We start from the raw sequence: 20,145 nt of genomic DNA on the forward strand, positions 1-20,145 counted from the left end.
TCTATATTGTTTTATTTTGCTATGCTGTAAACCCGAATAGGTTGGTTAAAAAATGAAAAAATTCAAAGTTTAAGTAAGCAGAACTGGAAGATTTTTATTTTGTACTCATACATTTTAATTGTTCTTAACTTGAGTACACTAATTCAAGGACGACAAGTCCCCCTAATAATTAGAAATGGCCAAATTGTCCCCCCAATATTTGATATAATTGATGCTGCTCTATTATACCCCATTATGCACCTCTCTGTTTGTTGTTAGGATGACAAAAAAACTTTTTAAAAGTTCCATGTTTAGGCTGGTCTGCCTCAGCAGTCTAACAGCACTCATCACTGTCAGAATGAGTGAGCTGGCCAATCAAATCAGAGAAGGCGGAGCTTACTGTTCACAGAAGATGAATGCGAATTCCAATGCAACGTTTTTGTTTTAGCAGTGAAAGACTACATAAAGAGTTAGTTGCTAAACATTATTTTACGACTGTTTTATGATTGAAATATTCAGCGACCGACAGTAATATCCAATGATACTAAATTTTCAAAATTTTTATAATATTTCGCTGTTTTCAGTTGAAAACATGCTATTATTTAATTAATATGATGAATGTAATTCATAACTGAATGTGATGAAACAAGAAACGTTTTATGTTTTTGACAAATTAGACATACAAATAAGAGTGATTATTTAAAAAAAAAAAAAGTTGCAAATAGTTTAAATTGATTACTTAAGTTAACTATAGACCTGTAACTTTTCCGATCTTATTTCTTTTTTGTTATTCCCTTAAATCCATTTTAATTTTTTAATTATTTAATTCCTTTTAATAATAAAAAAAATAAAAAAATACCCAATAAAATAAACAAAGCCTGGTTTACTGAAATCACGTGACTTTAGCAGTTTGATACGCGCTCCGTTAAGCTTTGAAGCTTCATGAAGCAGTGTTTTGAAATCGCCCATCACTAGATATTGTTGAATAAAGTTGTTATTTTGTTTGTTTGTTTTTTGGTGCACAAAAACTATTCTCGTCACTTCATAACATTAAGGTTGAACCACTGTAGTCACATGAACTATTTGAGTTATGTCTTTAGTAGCTTTCTGGGCATCTGAAAGTGTTAATTATCTTGCTGGAAATGCAGGCCTCACTGAGCGATCGGATTTTATCAAATATATCTTAATTTGTGTTCCAAAGATGAACGAAGGTCTTACGGATGTAGAAGGACATGAGGGTGAGTAATTAATGACAGTATTTTAATTTTTGGGTGAACCAACCCTTTAAGTTTGTCTAAATTAAAAGAAATAAGTTAATAAAACTCAAACCAATGAAATAGTTAACTTAAAATATATAAGTTCTGTGAACTTGAAAGAAAAAGAAAGTGCTAAAAACTCATAAAATTTAATTTGACTGAACTCATTTGTTTAATTTAAGTTTGTCCTACTCAAACCAATTAATTATTTTGAGCATTAGGGTTTGCAGTGTAGAAAATATAAAATAAATTAAAAATATATAATATACAATAACTGTCTTGAATTAAAGCTGGTTATGTGGAGCACTGGGTGTGTCCTGCAAAATCCACGAGAGATGTGAAGTGATGCTTTGTAGTGGTGAAGTTAAGTAAATGCCTTACTAGAAAAGGCTACTTCCTCTTTTCGTATCCTTAACTCTAAAGCAGTGTTTAGTGAAGTGGACATAAAAACATGTCTGAAATAGTTTTACAAAAAACTATTTGCATAAAAGACATTCTAAAACGGTCTGAATTTTTTTTTAACCTAACTACAGCTACAAGTGCAGCATGTAAATCTGTGTACACATGCTCTGTTTGACTGGTCTGGATAGTTCCCTTAAATCATGCTGCTGAAAAAAAGAGACACGATTTTGTAAGTTTCAATCAGGCTATTCAGTTTCACTACCTCCTGTGACTCACTGTTTGCATGTTTGAATTCTGTTTGTTTTCCTTTATTATGACTACTGCCAAACTGGAGTTTGCGTGCATAAGAGGAGCAGACAAAATAATGGGAGTCAGGTAATCAAATTTCTTTTTTTTTTCTTGGAATTTGCAGGACTGGCAGTACTTCAATATTCGACTGCAAACGTCAGCTTGCGAGTGTGGTGTAGAGAGTAGATATAGATATAACTGAGAGAGCACACGGCTGATGGAGTAGTCGTGAGTAAAAAAAAAAAAAAAAAAAACTAAAACAAATTGAATTACACTAATATATGTAAAATACTACCGATAATAAAAATATGAATAAAAAAATAGCCTATATATATATATAAATATAAATATAAGTATATAAATGTATGCTTACAACCTACATGTATGCACAAAGATTTTCAATTGGTTCAAGTTAAGTTGATTCTATTCTACAGGAATGTTAAAATTGTTTATTGATCACATGAAACCCCTGACAATCACACTGTAGAACATCCAGGGCATTAACTCATCAAGTTTTGGATGTGAAGTCAAAACCCTGGATTTTAAGAAAAGTGTATTAGACATAGACATAATAATATTACAACATGGCGCAGAACTGATGAGGTCACTCTTTGTCCCCCAGGATGTCGGGAAATATCCATATATCATCCCAAAAATATGAAAAAATTACATGTGGGAGAGATTCAGGGGGCATCATAATCTGGCACAAGCTTGAAATGGCTAAATACATTCAAATAATTAAAAAAGAAAAATCTCATATCTGGCTAAAAATCAATAAGCAGCTTAGTCAAACTACGAAAGATATATTCTTATGTGCTATTTATATTCCTCCCTCTGAATCTCCTTACTATAATGAAAACATCTTTGAGACCCTCCACAGTCAAATCAACCACTTCCAGGCCCAGGGATGTGTGTTAATCTGTGGGGATCTCAACGCAAGAACGGGATCCCTACTCGACTACGCCACAGAAAACGTGAATAATTATATATTTGGACAGAGCTTTCAACAAAACAAAATACATTTTTCAAGGACTAACTCTGTTTCCCAAATAAATAAAAACGGGCGGCTTCTATTTGAGCTCTGTCGAAGCCTCGGTCTGTACCTCGTCAATGGCAAGGTGAGAGGGGATTCTATAGGGAGATACACCTATAGTTCATTTCATGGTTGCTCAACAGTTGACTACATGTTCACAGATTTTGATCTATTCTCTTTCAGAGCCTTCACGGTCAAACCACTAACACCCCTATCAGATCACAGCCAAATTACTGTGTATCTAAAAAGGACAGAAAATACTAACATACATGCACAACCCAGTAAGCTGTATAACATTACAAAAAATTACAGATGGGTCCAAGACAGCACAGAAAAATACCCGACTGCATTTGACCACCCCCAAGTGTGCTTATTAATGGATAACTTTATAGAAAATATTTATCCTCATAATGAAGATGGCATAAATATGGCTGTAGAAAACATAAATTACATATTTGATTATTTAGCAACAATATCTAATCTTAAAACCACTAAGAAATCTCATAAGCAAAAAGAAAAAAATGAAAAATGGTTTGATTTGGATTGTAAAAAAATAAAGAAAAATTTGAGACAGCTTGCAAATCAAAAACACAAGACAACCAGACGATTCAGATTTACGTCTTCATTATTGTGAGGAGCTTAAAAAATATAAAAACACACTCAGAAAAAAGAAAGAACAGTACATCCAAAATCAGCTCAAAACTATTGAAGAATGGGTCCGTTCAAACAGTTTTTGGGACAACTGGAATCTCCTGAATAAAAAGAATCATAACTATTCAAGACGGTGACACATGGAGAAAGCACTTTGAACAACTTTATAGCAAATTAAACATGAATATAGAACAAACACAGATATATGAAAAATTAAATCATATAGAAAATATAATTGTCAAATACCAAAATCTTCTAGATTACCCAATTACTGAAAAAGAGCTGATGGATAAAATACAAACCCTGCCAACAAAAAAGGCAAGTGGACCTGACGGCATCCTAAATGAAATGATTAAAAATATGCCATAATGAAACTGTTCAACATGGTTCTGAGTGTTGTCATTTCCCTGACACCTGGAATAGAGGACTCATAATGCCCATATTCAAGAGTGGAGACAAATCAGACCCAAACAATTACAGGGGCATCTGTGTGTGCAGTAGTCTGGGGAAACTGTTCTGCAACACGAGACTCATACACTTCCTTACAGGACACAATGTCCTGAGCAAAAGTCAGATTGGATTCTTAGCAAATTATAGAACATCAGACCATATCTTCACCCTACATACTCTGATCAACAAATACGTTAACCAAAACAAAACCAAAATTTTTGCTTGCTTTGTAGATTTCCAGAAGGCCTTTGATTCAATTTGGCATGAAGGTCTTCAGTCTAAACTTCTAGAATCAGGTATTGGGGGTAAAACACACAACATTATAAAAACAATACTCAAACAATCAATGCGCTATTAAAGTTGACAATAAACAAACCGAATTCTTCACTCAAGGGTGGGGTGTGAGACAGGGCTGCCAACTATCACCAAAGACTATAGAATAACACAAGACATGTCACTCGTATTGAGGGTATGCATCGACGTCACTTTCCCGCTGAAAACGCGCTCCCTCAGCTGGACTGAGTGGCAAAAGAATCTGCTGCGTAACTGGATTAATAGGAGAAACGGCGAAAACGCAAGTAAAACTAACGAATTACCCTAAAGGTTGGACTCGAAAGTGTTTCTTACAACTTGTCAAATAAACCTAATCCATGGATATTGACATGCAGCCAGGAGTCGTGTTTCCTGACATTTATATCGTGCCTGATTTGACGCCGGGGAAATACATAAAGCAAATCTGGCTGTGAATATTTTATATAACTACAATATCGGTAGGTTTAAATCTGCTTAATCACTTATATCAATGTTATATCGTTAAATTGTCCAGCCCTAAAACATATATAGTTTTATAGTATAGTTTTTGACAGTGTTGTTTATTTAAAAACACCCAATTATGCATAATATAAGTTGGAAAATATTTAATTGATGAGTCGTCAACATAATATATAACAATACAATATATAAGGTATGATTTTACCTCAAAATCCAACAATTCGACACAAAATGATAACTGCAAATCCATGTTTCTTTGCCTGGAGTCCAGCTGTTTCTGTGACTTGCAGTGATCCATTTGCTTCTTTTTCTGTTGCTTTCTCTAGTTTTTAAATATATAGCCTACCTCAGGGTTTGTGTCAAATCTATTTGTACAGTCAGCCGCAAAGCTCTTTCCCGTTTTGAATGTGTTTTGTGAGTTTTTCGCGCCATTCACGCTGAAAACCAATGCTGCTGCTCAGTCTTTTGCCACTCAGCGTGCGTAACCGCAGTCCTAACGGTCGACGGTGACGTCACGTGCATACCCTCTATTGTTTTGAATGGGAGAAAGTAGGCTTGTTTGAGATGAGCAAATTCTGCGCAGAACCGATCACCGGTGATCACCGCGAGATGCATGCCGGTTAGAAATGTGTCCGAGGGTGGGCCGCCTTGCTCTGATGTCATGCCGACGTGTGTCAAAAACCTCTCACGAGTGCGAGGCGGACGTGTCGGATTCTGCAGTCGAGCGCAGTTGCTCTTCACCGACTGCGCTGACCAAAAGCACGATGGGAAACGACTTGCTGACGACACAGCTTAAAGCTTATTGGTTAAAACAACCGTGATGTATTGATCTCTTTTAAAATGTTTGATTTTAAAACTCTAATACCATTATTTTATGCGTATAAATTATGTGTGAATATTCCCAAACTCGCTGACACAGCGATCTCTCTATGGGTTATGTGATTGTTGTCATTTATAAAAAAATATAAAAACATGTCTATAATTAAAGTAAAAATGAGTGATACACACATCTTTTGAATGGAAATAAATAAGTACTTTGGGTGTATTGTTCATTATGTTTATTTTCATATAAAAGCAACAGAACTAAAATTACATCCAGTTTATCAGCAAAAAAGCGCGAGTGTGAATCCCGCGATATCCGCCTTTGATCTCGCAGGTGTCTGATCCACTACGAGAACAGAGAACTGTCCGTCTTGCCTGCACTTTTTTCACTCCTCCCCTCACTGCAGCCGCCTACTCTCGGCTGAACTTCAGGCAAGGCTAGGCGCATCTCAAACAAGCCTAGTGTAACGCGCAATATGGCGGAATAAGTCCCGCCTTCTAAATAAGAGCCAATCGCTGACTGGTAAAGTCATCGCGTTACTGCAGCAGCCGTTAGAAGCACCGGTTTCTATAGAAACAGTCAGACCCGCGCCTCTGAAACATGGCAGAAGAGACGCGCATTTAGGTCTGCGCATTCGCATTAGCTTGATCCAGCCTAAAAATTACAGTTTTTTGTCATGATTTGAGTGTTTGGATAAAACATTTATGAGACAGCTGTTGTCAGATTTCATTGGTGATTTCAAATATGAAATGTAATCCTAAGGTTGGCGAACAGTTTTGGAGAATTTGATGTTTCCCCATTCAAAGAGATAGGGCACGATGCCCAGGATGCCCGAGAGGCGTTTCAAAGATGGCCGCCGAGTGAAATGACTTGTCTTAAAGGGACTTTGCTATCACTGACCCTCTTCAATATTTACATTAATGAATTGGCAAAACAACTACAACAATCAGCAGCACCTGGTCTCACACTACATGACTCCACTATAAAGTTCCTCCTGTATGCAGATGATCTGGTCCTGCTGTCTCCAACAGAAGAGGGTCTACAGAAGAACCTGGACATCCTGCATCGGTTCTGTCAGACCTGGGCCCTTGACTATTAACCCAACTAAAACAAAAATAAATTCTAACATTCCAGAAAAGACCTAGATGTTAGGGAAAGAAACACAATTTCACCCTTGGTACGAAAAACAATTGATGATGCCACAAGCTACACATACCTCAGGCTGAAAATATGTGCAACTGGAAAGCTAAATTTGGCAGTGAATGAACTGAAAGAGAAAGCAAGAAGGGCCTTCTATGCCATCAAAAAAAATCTATCCAAATTGAAATACCAATCAGAATCTGGCTCAAAATATTCCAATCAGTCATAGCACCTATTGCACTATATGGCAGTGAAGTTTGGGTCCTCTTCTAAACCACGAATTTAAAGGTGCCCTCGAATATCTTGGCATAGTTAAATAACAAGTGTTCAGTACATGGAAATGACATACAGTGAGTCTCAAACTCCATTGTTTCCTCCTTCTTATATAAATCGCATTTGTTTAAAAGACCTCCGAAGAACAGGCGAATCTCAACGTAACACCGACTGTTACGTAACAGTCGGGGTGTACGCCCCCAATATTTGCATATGCCAGCCCACGTTTCCAACATTATAAAAGGCATTAGACAAGGGCATCCAGTATTAACGTCTGGATGTGCACAACCAAATCATCAGACTAGGTAAGCAAGCAAGAACAATAGCGAAAAATGGCAGATGGAGCAATAATAACTGACATGATCCATGATATCATGATATTTTTAGTGATATTTGTAAACTGTCTTTCTAAATGTTTCATTAGCATGTTGCTAATGTACTATTAAATGTGGTTAAAGTTACCATCGTTTATTACTGTATTCACGGAGACAAGAGAGCCGTCGCTATTTTCATTTTTAAACACTTGCAGTCTGTATAATTCATAAACACAACTTCATTCTTTATAAATCTCTCCAACAGTGTAGCATTAGCTGTTAGCCACGGAGCACTATCAAACTCATTCAAAATCAGAAGTAAACAATATAACAGTATACAATACTCACATAATCCGACGCATGCATGCCGCATGCATGACGAACACTTTGTAAAGATCCATTTTGAGGGTTTATTAGCTGTGTAAACTTTGTTAAGGCACTGTTCAAGGCAAGCGTGAGCTCCGTGGGCGGAGACCACGGGATTTAAAGGGGCCGCTGCATAAAATCGGCGCGTTTATAATGATGCCCCAAAATAGGCGGTTAAAAAAATTAATAAAAAAAAAATCAATGGGGTATTTTGAGATGCAACTTCACAGACACATTCAGGTGACACCTTAGACTTATATTACATCTTTTAAAAACATAATCTAGGGCACCTTTAACAAATGGGACAAAACCCCATCAGAAGCCCTGTATGCCGAGTTCTGTAAGAGTATCCTGAGAGTACAGAGGAATACACTGAACAATGCATGCAGGACAGAATTAGGCCAATACCCTCTATTACTCCGCATTGAGAAATGAGCCATCAAATTTTGGAAACATCTAAAAACGAGTGATCCCAACTCTTATCATTCTAAAGCCCTTAAAGACCACGAAGTGAACATTGAAAAAAGCCCCCTGATTGAGATGGTCCTACAAAAACAAACTAACACGACTAACAGCCAGCCTCAGGACACTGACACCCTCAACCACAGAATTTGGCCCAACCAAATTATAAAAGTACAAAAAGAAAATTACCTGACCTATTGGATTGAAACAACAAAAAAACAAAGTAAATTTGAATGTTATTTGGCCCTAAATAGAGACAACACCACTACAGAATATCTGAGTGCAGTGAAAGACTGTAAATTAAGAAAAAAAATGACGAGGTACAGACTGAGCAATCACATGCTGACTGTAGAGACGGGCAGATACAGACAGAACTGGCTGCCCATAGAGAGATGCATCTGCCCGTACTGTGACCTGGGAGAAGTAGAGACACAGCAACACTTTCTCACCAGCTGCCATAACTATGAGGAAATCAGAAAGACATTTTATCCAAAATTTGAAATACTTTGCCCTAATTTCATAAAAGTAAACAATAAAACACAACTTCAACATTTATTAGGTGAAAAAATAGATTGTATCCTACTAGCAGCAAGATACACTGATGCCTGTCACAAAAAGAGGGAGGAGTCGACTAATCAGTAATGCGCTCACACACACACACACACACACACAGAGAGAATTCTAAATTGTTCATAGAATTCTAAATGTTGATTGATTAATCGTTCTGCTTTTTATGTTTCTATGTGTACGTGTGATTCACTGTATGTTGATGACAGAAATGCTTTGGCAATACTTTGTAACAATTGTCATGCCAATAAAGCACTTTGAACTGAATTATAACGAGAGTGGATGGATTGCATTTTTGAAATGAAGAACTATTTATGTTTCTGTTCACTGAATGATATGTTTTTTCTTTGATGAATAGAAAGTTCAAAAGTGAAGCATTTATTTGAAATAGAGTTTTACTATCACTTCTGATCAATTTAATGCGCCTTTACTGAATAAATGTTTTGTTTTATTTTTCTCTTTTTACAGGATGAGACTCTTGGGAGCAAAGTCCATCATTCTTTTTATATTGATTTTGGCTCAGGGCTCAGAGTCCTCTAGGACATGTAAATGTGATCAGCAATATTTTTGCAATTGCTCCTCAAATCATCTCCAACAGGTCCCAAAGGTTCCAGCGAACGCTCTTGGCCTTGACCTGTCCTTCAATCAAATTGAGTCTATTAACATAAATGACCTCAGCCCTTATAGTGAGCTGAAAACCCTAAACTTGCACAAGAACAAGCTCAGTTTTATACACAAGGAGGCATTCAAATCTCAACGTAATCTGAAAGCTCTTGATCTGTCCTTAAACAACCTGAAAGAACTGGTTTCGTCTTGGTTCCATGAGCTAAAATCTCTTCAGCATTTGAACCTTGTAGGAAACCCTTACTCCACCTTGGGACCTGCTTCCATCTTCCAGTCTCTGGTTAACTTGAGGACGCTGCAATTTGGTAGTCCTTCACTGAGGGTGGTTCACAAGAATGGCTTAGATGGGCTCACTCATCTGGACGAGATGACATTTATTGGCAGTAACCTGAGGTCGTATGAGAACGGGAGCTTGAAAGCAGCCCGTCCCATCGGTTTAGTCTCTTTGAGCCTTCAGAATCTGTTACAGAATGATCCAGAACTTGTCTCTAAGGTACTTCAAGATGTCTCCAACCCTGAAACTCTGCTGACTATCAAAGACGCCACACTCAGAACAAACACTTCGACAGAACCCTTCAAAGCGGCGAAAGAAGGTGGGACTAAAAGCTTGAGTTTCCAAAATGTAACCACAAGCGATGAAGCAATCACCTCTTTATTGCAGGTCATGGATGGTTCTCCTTTGTCTTTTCTTGGTCTCACAGATGTACATTTATTCGGTCAAGGGTGGTGGCAGAAAGCTTCGTACACACATTATGAAAACTTACATACAGCCTACATACGTAATCTTGACATCCAAGGATTCTTTGAGTTTAGTAGCATGATCCAGTTGGGTTTTCTCCTGGTGCATCTCCATAAGGTGTCTGTGATCAACGGCACAGTGTTTGTCATTCCTCGGGAAACGACTCTTCTGTTGAGAAATCTTGAATACCTGGACCTTAGTCAAAATCTCCTGTCAGACCTGACAATTGAACCGTCCTTATTTACAGGTTTCGGTGCATATCAAAACCTCAACACCCTTAATGTGAGCCAGAACATTTTAAAATCTCTTGGGCTGATGTCTCGGTTGGTAACTAACCTTAAGAGGCTCATATATTTAGACTTAAGTCACAATAGTTTTGTTTCTATGCCAGAAAAGTGTAGCTGGCCAGCGACTCTTAGGTTTCTGAACCTTTCCAGCACAAAGCTACGTACGATGACCGCTTGCCTGCCTTCTACCTTGACGGTTCTGGATCTCAGCGAAAATGATCTGATGGTGTTCAACCAAAGATTTCCTCAACTTACTACACTTATATTGACAGGAAACCGTTTTATGGAACTGCCACAGGGGGAATTATTTCCGAGGCTATGTACGCTGCTTATCCAAAGGAACGCTTTGCGGATGTTCAACGGGAGCTCTTTGGGGAGGTTTAAAAACCTGCAATACTTGGAGGCGGGTAACAACAATTTTGTGTGCTCCTGCGAGTTTGTATCTTTCTTCAAACAAGATGTTGACCGTTTCATCACACTACGGGATGGTCGTTGCAATTATGTGTGCGACACACCATTTGCTCTCAGAGGTGATGCTATTGAAAGTGTCAGATTGTCAGTCTTCGAGTGTTATATGATCCCTGCTGTCTCAGTGCTTTGTTCTGTGATTATCATAGTGCTTGGACTTATTGTTGTCACCTGCCATAAGCTTCACGTTATATGGTACCTGCAGATGACTAAAGCATGGATACAAGCCAAACGAAAACCTGCAGTTGGTCGACTGGCCGAAGAGCTCCGCTATGATGCTTTTGTATCCTACAGTCAACATGACGCTGAGTGGGTCGAGGAGATCCTTGTTCCAGAGCTGGAGAGCTCTCAGCCTTCGTTCACCCTGTGTTTGCACAAACGGGACTTCCGGCCGGGCCGTTGGATTGTGGACAACATAATCGACTCGATTGAGAAGAGCCATCGGACTCTCTTTGTTCTGTCTGAGCACTTTGTTACCAGCGAATGGTGTCGCTATGAGCTGGACTTCTCGCATTTCCGCATAGTCGATGAGCACAATGACTCCGCCGTCCTAGTGCTTCTAGAGCCAATCAAGAAGGAGACCATTCCTAAGCGTTTCTGCAAGCTGCGGAAGATTATGAACTCCAGGACGTATCTGGAGTGGCCCGAGGAAGAGGAAAAGAGAGGCGAGTTCTGGAGCAATCTGAGAGCCGCCCTACAGAGAGATGAATGTACAGAGAACGCCTCATGAAGGCTTGCCAGGTTTGTGTGACAAATACAGCCCAATCAAAACTAGCCCAAAACTGGCCCAATGCCAGAACTTAATGTCTCTATGATGCATTTTCAGATTTAGTTTTATTTGTACACTGTAAAAAATGACCGTGATTTTAACAGTAAAAGACTGTAAAAATGCTGCGGTGAAAAACTGTTAATTGGTTTACAGATTAACAGTTTTTCCCGTACTATAGACGGTGAATAACTATAATAGATCTAACGGTACATTTAATGTAATTTTACGGTAAAATACCGTCAAATTCATAGTTTTTGGAAGTGAAAATAACAATTCATTGTAAAATTTACAGTGAAAAAACATAAATTGACATTCCCACAGTTCCCTGCGTGACACTTCACATTTGATATATTTTCGTTGAAATAACTGTTTCTACTTAGTTTTTCTCATTTTTTTCTAATTAGTTATGTACATTAGGGTTTTATGTTACACCTAATGTTGTTAAATTAATGTTTATTGCATTTTTAAAATGTCATGTGTGTTACCATGATGGTGTTTAGTGTGTGTGTGAATGACACTGTGTGCTCCTTCTATATATTAGTGTTGTCCTTCTCAGCTTGTGGAAAAGCTGCTTGTGATGAATTTTGATTCATCATGTGACTCTTATCACCACTGTGTTTGGTGACTGTCAGTGTATAAAGGTACAAAACAGATATTAGTACTTCATCAGGTTGGTAAATTAACATTAATATCAGTTAATGAAATATGCTATTTTACCGTAAATTTAACAATTTTTTTTTACGTTGCTACCGTTTTTTTACGGTAAAATTCTGGCAACCACAGCTGCCGGTTTTTTACCGTAAATTTTACTGGGATTTTTTTTACAGTGCAGGCCTACTGAATCCATTGTTGTTATTGTTAACTAAAACTATTAATTGAAATGAAGCTGAAATATAATGACACTTACAAAACTTTAAAGGGTTAGTTCACCCAAAAAATTGATTTCTGTCATTAATTACTAACCTAATGTTTTTCCAAACACGTAAGACCTTTATCTTCAGAACACAAATTAAGATATTTTTGATGAAATCCGAGAGTCAACGTGACTACAGTGGTTCAAGTTATGAAGTGACATAACATGAAAGTGACATGAAAAAAGAACGTTCTACGTCAGAACGCCGGCTTCTGATGTAGAACCTGCACTGTCAGCGTAAACAGAGTAGGAGACTGACAAGAAAGAGAAGAGATTGTTGGATAAAGTTGTTATTTTTGGGGGGGATTTGCGCACAAAAACTATTCACGTCCCTTAATATTAAGGTTAAACCACTGTAGTCAATGTCTACTACCTTTCTGGGCCTTAAAAATTGCAATGACCTTGCTGCCTATGGGTGGTTCAGAGACCTCTCAGATTTCATTAAAAATCTTACGGGTCTTATGGGTCTTTGGAACTCTTACGGGTTTGGAACGATATGAGGGTGAGTAATTAATAACAGAAATGTGTGAACTAATCCTTTTTTGAAAATTAGAAATGATGCCTTGGCAACTAAAAATAACACTGCTGTATAATTTAATATAACATTTGCGCAGTTTAAAACGTCACATTCATTAAAATGACAACATAGATACTGTAAAAGCAACTGCTAAATGCTTTAAAATGTAGAATTTACAAAGCAACAAAATACAATGCCTGTCAGCTGAGGCTTTAGCGGGTTGTTTGGATAATATGAATGCAGACAGTCCTGCTTTTACTTCATACGTTGTTACTTGAGTATTTCACAAGACGTGATCAGAGTACTGACACCACTGGAATGCACGTGGTTTGAGGAACAATAATAATAGTTAGCATAACAAATATTAACATTCCAGGCCACGTGTTATCAGTAGAACGTGTTTGTGTAACGTGAGCTGTAACAATGAAAGGGTTATCTAAATGTTATTTAATGTACTGTAATGGCTAACTGTTTATCTCCAGTATCATTTCAGCCATTATCAGTTCAGCCGTTTTGTGTTAATTGGTAAGTCATTTATGTTCGCTAATGTATATGAGAGTGAGCCTTTGCAGTGAAATGTATAGCAACAATGAACTGCTATAGAATCAAATACTGAACCTTTTGTCTTCTGATGATATCCTTTTATTCACATAATGATATTTTAGACTTATTTAGAAGGTCTTTCGTTTTTAGCATATTGTATGTAGACTTTGGCTGAGGAACTGCTCTAGATATAGCTTTACTGGCTCAAACCATAGATATACCACCTGTCCTAACCCCATTTCCAGAAAAGTTGGGATATTTTATTAAATGTAATTAAATCAATAATCTGTGATTTGTTAATTCTTTTATTGAACTGACAAAACAGAACAAAAAAAGATTTCCAAAGTTTTCACAGACCAACTTAAGCGTATTTTGTAAATATAAACAAATTTGGATTTTGATGGCTGCAACACATTCCAAAAAGTTGGGACAGAGGCATGTTTACCACTGTGCCACATCACCTTTCATTACACTTTTTAATAATTTGGGAATTGAGGATACTAATTGTTGCAGTTTTGCAAATAGGAATGTTTGCCCTGTCTTGCCTGATATAGGACAGCTGCTCAACAGTCTGTGGTCATCGTTGTTTGATTCTCCATGTCATGAGGGGCCACACATTTTCAATAAGAGTCAGATCTGGACTGCAGGCAGACCAGTCAAGTACATCCAATCTGTAGGGCTTCTACTAAACCACTCTGTTGTAGCACGTGCAGAATAAGGCCTGGGATTGTCTTGCTTCCAAGGAAAGATGTCATCTTGATGGCAGTATGTCTCTGTACAGTCCCAAAATACGTATGGTACCTTCACACATATGCATGCTGTTTGCACTGATGTACTGTACCCCATACATGACAGATGTTTGCTTTTGCACCTTTCGCTGATGAAAGTCTGGATGGTCCCTGAGAACTCAATGTCTGTTTTTCCATAGTATTCCCGATATTTATATTTAAAGGGATAGCTCACCCAAAAATGAAAATTTGATGTTTATCTGCTTACCACCAGGGCATCCAAGATGTAGGTGACTTTGGTTCTTCAGTAGAACACAAATGATGATTTTTAACTCCAACTGTTGCCGTCTGTCAGTCAAATAATGCACGTGAATGGGAACTCTATCAATAAAAGTAAAAAAAGCACGACAGACAAATCCAAATTAAACCCTGCGGCATGTGACAACACATTGATGTCCTAAGACACGAAACGATCGGTTTGTGCGAGAAACCGACACAGTATTATATATATATATATATATATATATATATATATATATATGTCCAACTGCGTTCAGCACTCGTGATTAGTGAGGTCTGATCGCGCTCTGACAACGGAAGTGATGTCTTATACTTCAATGAGTGCTAGACATTACTTCCGTTGTCAGAGCGCAATCAGACCTCACTAACCGGATGTGGAGGGCAGTTGGACAGAGTGGTGTATCAGAGGTTAAAAATTATATAAATACTGTTCGGTTTCTTGTACAAACCGATCGTTTTGTGTGTTAAAGGATTAGTTCACTTCTGAATGGAAATTTCCTGATAATTTACTCATCCCCATGTCATCCAAGATGTTCATGACTTTCTTTCTTCAGTCGAAAAGAAATTAAGGTTTTTGAGGAAAACATTCCAGGATTTTTCTCCATATAGTGGACTTCATTTGGGTTCACTGGGTGGAAGGTCCAAATTGCAGTTTCAATGCAGCTTCACAGGGCTCTACACGATCCCAGATGATTGGTCATTTTTAAAAAAATAAATAAAAATAAATAAATTATATACTTTTTAAACACAAATGCTCATCTTGCACTGCTCTGTGCCATGCATTATGTTAGAAAGGTCACGCGTGACATAGGCGGAAGTACCGCAGTAGGGTGAAAAAGTTTATCTACTTTTCTCCTCCAACTTCAAAATCGTTCAATATCATTGTTTTACCTTTTTTTTTTTTTGTAAAGGGCGTTTGGCTTTGCATGTTTGTTTTGTAGACACAGGATCAGTACATGTGACCTTTGTAGTGTGATTTACTCCACTACATGGAGAAGAATCCTGGAATGTTTTCCTCAAAAACCTTAATTTATTTTTGACTGAAGAAAGAAAGACATGAACATCTTGGATGACATGGGAGTGAGTAAATTATCAGGAAATTTTCATTCAGAAGTGAACTAATCCTTTAACAGAGCAGCATGATGAATTTCATGCAGTGCTAGCTGAGGACTTTGAAGGTCACACACATTCAACTGAGGTCTATTGCCTTGCCCACACGGACTGAGATTTCACTAAATTCCCTGAATCTTTTCACAATATTATGTATGTTAGATGGTGAAAAACCTAATGTTTTTGCAATCTTGCATTGAGAAGTGTGATTTTTGAATTGTTTGACAGTTCTCTCATGAAATTTGGCACAAAGTGATGAGCCATGACTCATCTTTGCTTGCAATACCCAATAATGTTACCCCCACCTTATTACCAATTCATCTGCTCATTATGGACTGTTTCAGAACAGTTTAACTTGGATATTCTGTAATCTTTTTACTTTTATTTTACCTTTGTCCCAACTTTTTTGGAGTGTGTTGCAGCCATCGAAATCAAAATGTGTTCATTATTTACAAAATACATTAAGTTGATCAGTGAAAACATTGGAAATCTTTTCTTTGTACCTTTATCAGTTAAATAGCGGTTCAAGAGAATCACAAAACTTTATTGCATTTTACAAAATGTCCTAACTTTTCTGGCCATGCTGTAAAAATTATATTTTTAAATAAATGATTTATATTGATAAATAATTTTTAATTTAAAGCTGCTAAATAACATTCTAACACATGATTGTCTGTATGTTATGGATGAGTAGTTCCTTTACAATGTTTCTGTAATATATGTGTTGAAATAATTTTATCAATAAAAACCATTCATTCAAGTAACATGCCATAAAAAGTACTGAAACCAAGTTGTAGTCATTGCTTTTAAGAGGAAAATGTGGCTTTTTTTAAGATTTCTTTTTTTAAGCAATCTGATTTTCAGATCTCTTTTTCAGTAAATCTCATGATTTGCTACTAAAAATGACAGCTTTTAAATAGTATTTTATGGTTTTAGCGCCACCTGTTGGATATTTTATGATTTTTCATTTAAGATGGTGTTTACAATTTGAAGGAACTAATTTCTAGCTGTGAACTCATATCTAATCAGTGAAGATACTGGTGAGGTGGGAAAGACCAGATCAGAGTGTTTTGGGTTTTTTCACCTGTTATTACACTATTTCTCTAATGGTCTCACAATAAAATTCTCACATTGAAACCCAAACCAGGGCACATTTGTCCAATGATTTGGAAGTACAGAAATCACAAGATCTTCATCTTGTACCTGCGTGGAGCTCAGCAGATGGTGGATGACTGTATCAAATGCTTTTGTTGCCAATTCAAGTGATTCAAAGAAAAGGTTTTGGTACAGTGATTATTGGTCAGGGTCGTACATATTGTTGTCAAAGAATAAACTGTAACCTTTGACTAAATATTGCATGTTTAAATAATGTAATCACAGTCGGTGTCCTTATCATTAAACTCACCAGTGACCCTGTTCATCATCAAGCTAATTAGTGAACATAATGCGTGAGAATTTTATTCCTTGGCTCCAGAAGTATTTGCACAGGAGTCTTTACAGATAGGCTCTGCCATCAAAATCAGAGTATCTCAGAGTCAGATAGCATTTAACAATAATCACATCATCCAACCTGTCTGATGAGAAGAAAAGCCTCACTGATGAGATCTTTTGTGTTTATTAGTAATCTGATTTACGAGCCCTAGTGCAGTAAGATCATTGGTCAACAACTGAATCAAGACATAATTACACCAGTCTGCCGGAAGCTAGTTATTATAGTTAATAAAGTTTTAAATATGGATATTTTTCTTACAAAAACCCATCGCTTCGCTTCAGAAGGCCTTTATTAATCCCCTGGAGCCGTATGGATTATTTTTATGATGGATGGATGGATGCATTTTTTGGGGGGGGCTTCAAAATCACACACCCCATTCACTACTATTATAAAGCTTGGAAGAGCCAGGATATTTTAAAATATATTTCAGATTGTGTTTGTCTAAAAGAAGATAGTCACCTAGGATGGCTTGAGGGTGAATAAATCATGAGAGAATTTTCATTTTTGGGTGAACTATCCCTTTAAGTGAACGTAAACAGTTGAGAAAGAAAATGAACAGACCTGTAACAGATCTGTGCGTCAGGTCTTAAAGTGACCCATTGATTGTCTACATGATGATTATGTCATCATTAACAAACAGTCAACATCACCCGCTCACATTTTTTTGGCTTTCTTTGCCATAACAAACGTGCTTTATAAACACAGTTACGGCAGCCAGAGAAAACTTAAAAGCAAAGTTAAAAAAGCAACTAAAGTCACTGCTGATCTCCATCGTGGAGACTTCAAATGAACAGAAAGTCAATCTGGTTAGTAAAAAGTAAAGCTGGTAATGCGATGATTGTTGAGTTGTTTAATCGTGCTTTGCTGAGATCTTGAGAGATTTAATGTCTTTTATCTTCAGTTGATTTCCTCTGAGGCTGTGGCTGAAGTCAGTTATAGTTCTTGTGTTTCTCTTCAGTGATTCTGCTTGTTATCATCAAGTGTCTTCAATGTTGGCAATAAAAACTAGAGTTCTAAATTTATCTTTGATGTCTGTATGTTATTCAGATTTTTGTTTAAATTTTACTTAAATTTTACTCAGTTTAAATGGTTGACTTTTCATTCATTTGATTAATTCTTCCTCAATTCTTATTTGTTGAATTTAATTAATAATATTGCTTGTAATCTGTTGCCAAAATTTTAATGAGTAGATATATTACTTTTTACAGTGGTACTGATTTCAAAAGTGTAGTAACTTTGGAAAACCAGCTAGCCACGGTGGCTGGTGAGCAAAAAAGTTACAGGGTTAATTCACCCAAAAATGAAAATTCTGTCATTAATTACTCACCCTCATGTCGTTCCACACCCGTAAGACCTTCATTCATCTTCAGAACACATATTAAGACATTTTTGATAAAATCCGATGGCTCAGTGAGGCCTCCATCGCCAGCAAGACAATTATCAGATGCCCAGAAAGCTACTAAAGACATACACAGTTCATGCGAGTACAGTGGTTCAACCTTAATGTTATGCAGTGACGAGAATACTTTTTGTGCACCAAAAAAACAAAATAACGACTTTATTCAACAATATCTAGTGATGGGCGATTTCAAAACACTGTTTCATGAAGCTTCGAAGCTTTACGAATCTTTTGTTTCAAATCAGTGATTTGGAGCATGGATCAAACTGCCAAAGTCACGTGATTTCAGTAAACGAGGCTTCATTATGTTATAAGTGTTGAAATTTCAATGGTTCACCACTGGGGTCGTAACTTTGGGAGTTTGATACATGCTCTGAAAAACTGATTGGAAACAAAAGATTTGTAAAGCTTTGAAGCTTCATGAAGCAGTGTTTTGAAATCACACATCACTAGATATTGTTGAATAAAGTCGTTATTTTATTTTTTTGGCGAACAAAAAGTATTCTCGTCGCTTCATAACATTAAGGTTGAACCACTGTAGTCACATGAACTGTTTTAAATATGTCTTTAGTAGCTTTCTGGGCATTTGATAGTGTTATTTTATCCTGCTAGCAATGCAGACCTCACTGAGCCATCAGATTTCATCAAAAATATCTTAATTTGCGTTCCAAAGATGAACGAAGGTTTTATGGGTGTGGAATGATATGAGGGTGAGTAATTACTGACAGAATTTTCATTTTTGGGTGAACTAACTCTTTAATGTCAAGCCCATATATATTTTTTGGTGTGTAATTATATCTCTGCCTCAAAACACTTCCCAGTGTGACAACTAGCCCTGGCCACCTATATACTTTAATTAATTTGCAGACATTAACTATCTCTCTAGAGGTCAACTTCTGGATGGAATTTGCCTCCTTTTAAAGGTGCCCTAGAACCAGTTTTTACAAGATGTAATATAAGTCTAAGGTGTCCCCTGAATGTGTCTGTGAAAGTTTCAGCTCAAAATACCCCATAGATTTTTTTTTATTCATTTTTTTAACTGCCTATTTTGGGGCATCATTAACTATGCACTGATTCAGGCTGCGGCCCCTTTAAATCGCATACTCCCTGCCCCCCGAGCTCTCGACTATAATACAGTGCATTTACAAAGTTCACACAGCTAATATAACCCTCAAATGGATCTTTACACAATGTTCGTCATGCATACTGCATGCATGCGTCAGATCATGTGAGTATAGTATTTATTTGTATGTTTACATTTGATTCTGAATGAGTTTGAGGTTTTGCTCCGTGGCTAAAGCTAACATTACACACTGTTGGAGAGATTTATAAAGAATGAAGTTGTGTTTATGAATTAAACAGACTGCAAGTGTTTCAAAATGAAAATAGCGACGGCTCTCATCTCTGTGAATACAGTAAGAAATGATGGTAACTTTAACCACATTTAACAGTACATTAGCAACATGCTAACGAAACATTTA

At 37.0% G+C, this 20,145-nt stretch overlaps 2 protein-coding genes across 2 annotated transcripts; both read left to right on the top strand.

The window, feature by feature from the left end:
• The first annotated feature begins 1,848 nt into the window (after window positions 1-1,848).
• Window positions 1,849-11,982, top strand: tlr2 (toll-like receptor 2). The gene is made up of 2 exons (XM_048197780.1): window positions 1,849-2,012; window positions 9,244-11,982. The coding sequence occupies exons 1-2, from the start codon at window positions 1,921-1,923 to the stop codon at window positions 11,621-11,623; spliced, it is 2,472 nt and encodes an 823-aa protein (XP_048053737.1). The 5' UTR covers window positions 1,849-1,920; the 3' UTR covers window positions 11,624-11,982.
• Window positions 1,887-7,143, top strand: LOC125272717. Its single transcript, XM_048197781.1, has 2 exons — window positions 1,887-4,355; window positions 6,658-7,143. Exon 1 carries the CDS (start codon window positions 2,549-2,551, stop codon window positions 3,590-3,592), a length of 1,044 nt encoding a protein of 347 aa, XP_048053738.1. The 5' UTR covers window positions 1,887-2,548; the 3' UTR covers window positions 3,593-4,355; window positions 6,658-7,143.
• Window positions 11,983-20,145: the final 8,163 nt, after the last annotated feature.

This window comes from Megalobrama amblycephala, linkage group LG7 (genome assembly GCF_018812025.1).
Source record: "Megalobrama amblycephala isolate DHTTF-2021 linkage group LG7, ASM1881202v1, whole genome shotgun sequence".
In the NCBI taxonomy this organism is placed as follows: domain Eukaryota; kingdom Metazoa; phylum Chordata; class Actinopteri; order Cypriniformes; family Xenocyprididae; genus Megalobrama; species Megalobrama amblycephala.

Excerpts from the sequence above, each read along its gene's own strand:
- tlr2 (XM_048197780.1), top strand. The coding sequence starts at position 1,921 with ATGTTTGAATTCTGTTTGTTTTCCTTTATTATGACTACTGCCAAACTG. Across the intron at positions 2,013-9,243 it reads GACAAAATAATGGGAGTCAG|GATGAGACTCTTGGGAGCAA; the intron begins GTAATCAAATTT and ends CTCTTTTTACAG.
- LOC125272717 (XM_048197781.1), top strand. The coding sequence starts at position 2,549 with ATGTCGGGAAATATCCATATATCATCCCAAAAATATGAAAAAATTACA.